The sequence below is a fragment of the Camelina sativa genome, chromosome 19, assembly GCF_000633955.1.
Source record: "Camelina sativa cultivar DH55 chromosome 19, Cs, whole genome shotgun sequence".
Classification (NCBI taxonomy): Eukaryota; Viridiplantae; Streptophyta; class Magnoliopsida; order Brassicales; family Brassicaceae; genus Camelina; species Camelina sativa.
In genome coordinates this window covers 24,531,521-24,538,730 of record NC_025703.1, presented here as the reverse complement: position 1 = coordinate 24,538,730, position 7,210 = coordinate 24,531,521, and the positions used below count along the sequence as shown (strand labels likewise).

The 7,210-nt window shown below is 44.2% G+C and overlaps 1 protein-coding gene across 1 annotated transcript in view; it reads right to left on the bottom strand.

Moving 5' to 3' along the window:
* The window catches only part of LOC104768169 (F-box protein At5g42460-like), a 16,408-nt gene extending 9,483 nt beyond the window's left edge, over positions 1-6,925 (bottom strand). Inside the window, exon 1 of the mRNA XM_010492095.2 lies at positions 6,803-6,925. Coding sequence (XP_010490397.2) covers positions 6,803-6,925 — 123 coding nt within the window. The remainder of the gene's footprint in view (positions 1-6,802) is intronic.

Below are 7,210 nucleotides of genomic sequence, written 5' to 3'. Positions count from 1 at the left end.
ATTCGAAAAGTACGACTCGGTTGGGCCGTGAGCGGATGGAATCGGCGGTCGGAGCGATGTACGGAAGGAAACGGCACAAAGGAACGACAAGAACGGACGGAGAGAGACTCGCGAGGAGATGCTCGACTCGTTTGTCTCTCGGATAGATGGAGATAGACGTGGAATGAGGTAGCGACACACAAGGGATGGATCTCCTTGCGATACGGCCAAACTAGTAGCTAACGAACCCGGTTCGTGCAGCTTCTAGGGTTTCGTTTCAATCACTGAAAACGAGAGAGAAGGATAACTTCTGGTTCTTAATTCTTAATAGTCTGCCTTACATGATAGGGTCTAGGCCCTTTATATAGGGCCGCTTACATAGAGGAACTCTCAAAACCCTAAACACGTGGGTGGAGATAAAACGCAGCGTTCAAGACATAGTTTTTAAAAGAGAAATAAAACTAAGGATAGAATGGCCACGCGGCCGAAGTGGTCCATGGCCATGCACTAGGGTCCATAGCCTCGTTAAAACCCCCTTGGTAAACCACGTAGGGACAAACCCAAGGTGGGAAAAAGAGTACTACTTTCCCTAATGACTTGGAGGTCTTCACCCTTGTGAGATGGTGAAGACCGTTAGAAGAGCCTCGGTTGGCTGCTCGTCGGGTCGGTTGGGGCCGCGGTCGAGTTCTGCTTGTTCCTGGACAAAAGCTTGGACAAAGATGAGGCACTTCTTCCTTGCGGTCCTAGCTGCGGTCCGGCTCCTTGTTGTAGCTCCGGGCATCAGGTTCGGTGCTTGGGCTGAGGGCCGTCTACTTCCGGACGCAGTCGCGTCCTTGGTTCCTTGCGCGCTCCGGTCTTCGTCCGTGTCCGTATGCTGGTCATCGTCCCGGGTTCCATCACAAAGCCAGGCTACTAGTTGATCCTGTGAATATGTCGAATCGCATACCATACAATCAAAAAGGCAAAGGGATTGAACGAGGTTTCTCCCCTCCACCACGCAAACGCATCTGAGCCCCATGAATCGATACCTCAGATCTCATCCAAGAAAATGCCTTGACACTCATCGGACGCTTAACCAACCCCACCCTTCAACGCATGTGGAGATTGTTTCCTTTCCTCACCAACAGATGGAACCAATGAGGGAAAGTCACAGGTTCAGATCTTGGTCAGGGTCGTTTCCAGTTCAAGTTTGAAAAAGAGGAAGACTTACAGCAAGTCTTGGCAAACAGACCATACCATTTTGACCAATGGATGGTAATCCTCCAAAAATGGAAACCTATAATCTCTTCTTCATTTCCAGCTCTGATCCCTTTCTGGATAGAGGTGCAAGGTCTCCCAAAACACTATTGGAAGATAGAGATGCTTCAAAGCATTAGCGAAGTAGTAGGCGAACTTCTGGATTGGGAAATCACTAGCTCTGCTATCCAACTAAAAATCCTCATCAACGGGCTTGAACCTATCACAAAGGAGACAATTGTTGAATTTGAGGACGGCAACGAGGTCATTGTGCATCTGGATTATAAAAACCTGAAAAACCATTTTACCTACTGCTTACGCCTATCGCATGAAAAGAATAAGTGCCCCGGCTTGCAAACTCAAGAAGAGATCCCCTCAGCTCCGAGAAATCCTGTTCGAGAGTTGTCAGCTCAAAGACCAATATCAAGAAATTATTACACCCCATAGGATAATTTCTTGCCCCCCACAAACCCAGCACAAGGTTCAGAGAGAAGTATGTTACCTAGAACAAACCCGAATCCTAGAAATCACCACTTTGACAACCTTGAGCACTCTGAGAGATCGCACTCCGGCTCAAGACATTACCAACCTAGTTGCAGAGACTCCGGTGATGCAAGACATAACTCTCGCTACCACAGATCTCCATCACGACATCTGACAAACTCATCACATGGCATCAAAGTCTCCTTACCTCATCGTTCCCATGGTCATACGGCTCGGACCCTCCAATGGAAAGCAAAACCAATTACTTCTGTGGACGAGCAGGGTGATCCCTCTGTTTCCTCTAGAGCTAGAAGACCCCCTTTGTAACGCGATATTACGAGCCCAGAACCTAACACACCATCTCCAAATTCTGGAGGATCTCCGGGAAGTCACAGTACAATATATCTCCTGTCCGGATCCTTCAGAGAGTGCAGCTAGACGTATGAGGGTCCTACAAAGTGAAACAGACAACCTTATGGAGAAAACTGCTGACTCTATCCTTGCTTACCAGAGCATCGAGGGAACTGACTTTTCTCTGGGACCTTTACCTGTGAATGAGAGTCACCTTTCATTGGATCCTACAAACACCGATGCACCAATACTAGAGAAAGATGTGGGAGGTCCAAGTAAACGTGATAGAGGTCGTCCCCCTACACACAAACAAGGCTCAAGGCCATCTCAAAAGCTATTAGGAGCAAAATCACAGAAACGAAACTTTGCTCAAGGTTCCCCGAAGAAGACACTTACTAGTCGAGATATGGAGAAGTCTGGCCCTTCGAAGCCAACTCAAAAGAAAACATCAAAACCCGCGCCTAAAAGCAAGAATCAACCCCCAAAACCCCAGAGGTCAAACTTGGATATTCACAGGAAGACGAACAACCCTCTAACCACTTGGTACCACCAATCTCCCTTGGAGCTGGAGGTTTGGCTCTGTTTTGGAATCAAAGCATTGATGTTGAGATCCTGCAGTCAAGTTCACACTTTATTGACACAAGAATAAAAACAAAAGGAAAATATTTCTTTGCTACCTTCTTATATGGGGAACCGGATAGACCAAAAAGACTTGATGCCTGGAAGAATTTCCAAGACCTTACTTCTGATAGATCTTCTCCCTGGATTATCACAGGTGATTTCAATGATATAATCCATCCATCATAAAAAGTCGGAGTCCCCCCGCGACCTGAAAGCTCTTTCTCGGATCTCCGATCCTTCATGTCCTGCGCAGACCTCTATGACCTCAAGCACACGGGTAACTGCCTTTCATGGAGAGGTAAAAGACATTCTCACCTAGTTAGATGTCGTCTTGACCGAGTAATGGCAAACAGTGAGTGGATTCTCACTTATCCCTCAGGAATAAGTGAATACTTATGCTTCAAAGGATCTGACCACCGCCCACTAGTCACATCCTTTGATCCAAAAAAGAAAAGATCCCATGGCCTCTTCCGTTTCGATAGGAGACTAAAGGAAAACCCTGAGTTAAAGAAACTGGTTTTTGAAGCCTGGAATTCTGACCCCAACTCTAGTGTTGATCTTCGACTTAGATCCTGCAGAGACCAAATCACAAGATGGAGTAAGAACCAACATCTGAAATAGCCAAACGAAAATATTGGATCTTAGTGATCAACTAGAGGAAGCTATGAATGATGACACTGCCCCTCAGGAAAACATTGACTCTATCAACAAAGCACTCATACTTGCGTACCAAAAAGAAGAAGCTTTCTGGAAACAGAGAAGCAGAAACCTATGGTTGGCTCTAGGAGACAAAAATACGGGTTTTTTTATGCAACAACAAAGTTTCGCAATGCTATAAACNTTGATCTTCGACTTAGATCCTGCAGAGACCAAATCACAAGATGGAGTAAGAACCAACATCTGAATAGCCAAACGGAAATATTGGATCTTAGTGATCAACTAGAGGAAGCTATGAATGATGACACTGCCCCTCAGGAAAACATTGAATCTATCAACAAAGCACTCATACTTGCGTACCAAAAAGAAGAAGCTTTCTGGAAACAAAGAAGCAGAAACCTATGGTTGGCTCTAGGAGACAAAAACACGGGTTTTTTCATGCAACGACAAAGTCTCGCAATGCTATAAACAATATCTCGGTTATAGAAAACCCCAATGGTGTACCAATTTATGAAGAAAAGGATATTGCTAATACGATATCCAACTATTTTCGTGATTTGTTTAAAGCTGAACCTGGAGACTGCAGAACTGTTGTTGAAGCAGGCCTGTCCACTTGTGTCACGCAAGACATGAATGATAAACTCCTCCTCCTACCGTCCACTATTGAAGTGAAAAACGCATGCTTCTCCATACACGCAGACAAAGCCCCGGGTCCCGATGGGTTCTCAGCTAGCTTTTTTCAAGCAAACTGGACCACTATGGGACCCACGATCACCTCTGAGATCCAACCTTTCTTCACGTCAGGAAACTTGCCCCTGCACATAAACCTTACACATGTGAGACTCATCCCTAAACTGATCAATCCTCAAAAAGTCTCAGACTACAGACCTATCGCACTCTGTTCTGTGTACTACAAAATCATATCGAAGATCCTATCCAAAAGACTTCAACCAATTCTTCATTTGTGCATATCTGAAAACCAGTCGGCTTTTGTACCTCAACGTGCCATTTCGGATAATGTACTGATCACCCACGAGGCATTACACTACCTGAAAACCTCGAAAGCAAAGAAAAGATGTTATATGGCTGTAAAAACTGACATGAGTAAGGCATATGATCGACTTGAATGGGATTTTATAAAAGCACTAATGGAACGGATGGGTTTTCATTGAACTTGGATTCAGTGGATCATGCAATGCCTCAACACAGTGGAATACGCCTATCTCCTGAATGGTAGAGCTTGCGGTGCAGTTATTCCTGAATGAGGCATCAGACAAGGAGACCCTTTGTCACCGTATATCTTCATCATGTGCAGTGAAGTGTTGTCTGGCCTCTGTTCGAAAGCTCAAATACAAGGAAATCTGCTTGGCTTGCGAGTCGCAGTAGGTAGCCCTCGAGTTAACCACCTCTTATTTGCTGACGACACAATGTTTTTCTGTCGCTCAGACGCAAAAAACTGTTTCAACCTGAAAAGTATCCTGCGGGTATACGAACAAGCATCAGGTCAGAAAATAAACCTAAGTAAATCCTCAATCACCTTCGCAAACAAAACCCTGTCCTCAACAAAGGAGGAAGCAAAGAGAATTCTAGGTATACAAAGAGAAGGAGGGCAAGGTAAGTATTTAGGATTACCGTCACTCTTTGGCCGCAAGAAGAAGGACCTGTTCAACAACATCGTGGACAAGATAAAACAGAGAGCACAAAACTGGTCCTCCAGATTCCTCTCTTCGGCTGGGAAGCTTACTATGCTGAAATCTGTCTTAGCAGCCATGCCCACTTACACCATGTGATGCTTCAAACTCCCTAATAACCTGTGTAAGAGAATTCAGTCAGCTATGACTAGGTTCTGGTGGGATCAAAATACTAAAAAGAAAAAGATGTCATGGATTTCATGGAAAAGGATGACCAAACCTTTCAAATTGGGTGGTTTAGGCTTCAAAGATATACAATCATTCAACAATGCCCTCCTGGCAAAAATCAGCTGGCGACTTCTCACATCTCCTCATTGCCTGATGGCTAGAGTCCTTCTAGGGAAGTACTGCCCGAACTCATCTCTACTGGACTGCGCAGTGCCAAACTCTGCATCCCACGGATGGTGGAGTATCTGCATTGGAAGAGATCTTTTGAAACCTCACGTGGGACGCATCATTGGATTAGGTACCACTACTCCATTGTGGAATAGCCCTTGGCTATCTCTAGACACCCCCATCTCCCCAATGGGACCACCACCAGCAGAATCACAAGGATGGACAGTTTCTGACCTCCTTGAACCATGCACTTCAAAGTGGAATATAGATCTCATCAAACGAACCCTACCTGTGCATGAAAAAGAAATTTTACAGTTAAAACCGAGTAAGCAAGGAGCCTTGGACCGATGGGCATGGCTTCCGACACAAGATGGAACTTATAACACAAAATCAGGCTACTATACCGCTCACTCGGAAGACTCTAACTCAATAGCTCCTCAAACCTCCCAGGCGTCATCGTCATTCAGTTGGACAGCTAACATCTGAAATGTTAAGACGTCCCCAAAAACAAAGCTACTTATTTGGAAGATTGTCCAACAAGTCATTCCGGTGGGAGCAACCTCAACTGCCGCCTTATCTCGGGAGATGCAAAGTGCCCACACTGCAGTGAGACCGAGTCTGAACTACATTTATTCTTCCATTGCCCGTTTGCGACTAGGGTTTGGGCCCTAGCCCCTTTCAATAGCAACTTCCCCTCCCAATCCTTTACATCCATCACTGAAGGAATCTCCTCCGTAAACCGACTTATATGCCTACCACCCTCTAGAATTGGAGGAGGTCCTCTAGCCCCTTGGATCCTCTGGATGATATGGATGGCTCGAAACAAACTGATTTTCAACAAGGAACGCATAAGGGCGGAGGAAGCGACTGTAATTGCTATAATCAGGGCAAAAGAATGGCAATCAGCGCAATTGGAGAAACTAAAATCAACTGTGCTCCCAACTCCATCCCCAGTAAATCAGGTACAACAAAATGAGAACTTGATTACCTGTTTTGTAGACGCATCGTGGATCTCTGAACCGAAAGCGGGACTCGGATGGGTCTTCACGGATCAACACGAACAGATCTTACAACAAGGCTCAGATCTGGCGACACACGTCTCCTCCCCTTTGATGGCCGAAGCGTTAGCAACTCTAACTGCGGTTGAAGTTGCAATTGCTTCGGGTTTCACTCACCTCTCGATCGCCTCAGACTCTCAGACGTTAGTCAAGGCTTTGAATTTGAAGCTCCACTCGAAGGACCTTCACGAGATTCTCCATGATATCCTAGATCTATCCAATCGTTTCTCTAGTTGTAATTTTCGTTTTATTCCTAGAACCCAGAACCAGATCGCAGATGAACTAGCAAAGAGAGTTCTTTCTATGTCTCTACCTTGTATGTGAAACGTCGAAAGTCTAATACAATTTTCTGGCTGTCCAAAAAAAAAAACAAATAAAAAGAAAGCTCGCATCTTTCGATACATCGTTCAATTTTTTGCAAGTCAATCGCACTGCTCTTAGAGATGTCAATGGAACCCTAATGAGCACTTCCTCTACTAAATCCCGTGAAAGTTCTGACATCATTATCGCCATTGTTGAATCTTTTTTAATTTTATCATCCAATCAACATTAATTAGGAGAGCATATAAGGGAGCATTTAGAAGTTGTAGATGCTCTCACCTCTGTTCCTATATGCTCTCATTTGAAACATTTCCCAAGCATTTAACTCTAAAATATTAATATATATTAAAATAATTTTAAATAACTAATTTATTTTATAAAAATAGAAAATTATGATTTTATAAAAGATAAAATTATTTGTTATAAGATAATATATATGAGAAACTACTTAATGTTATTATTTAAAATAGTATAATA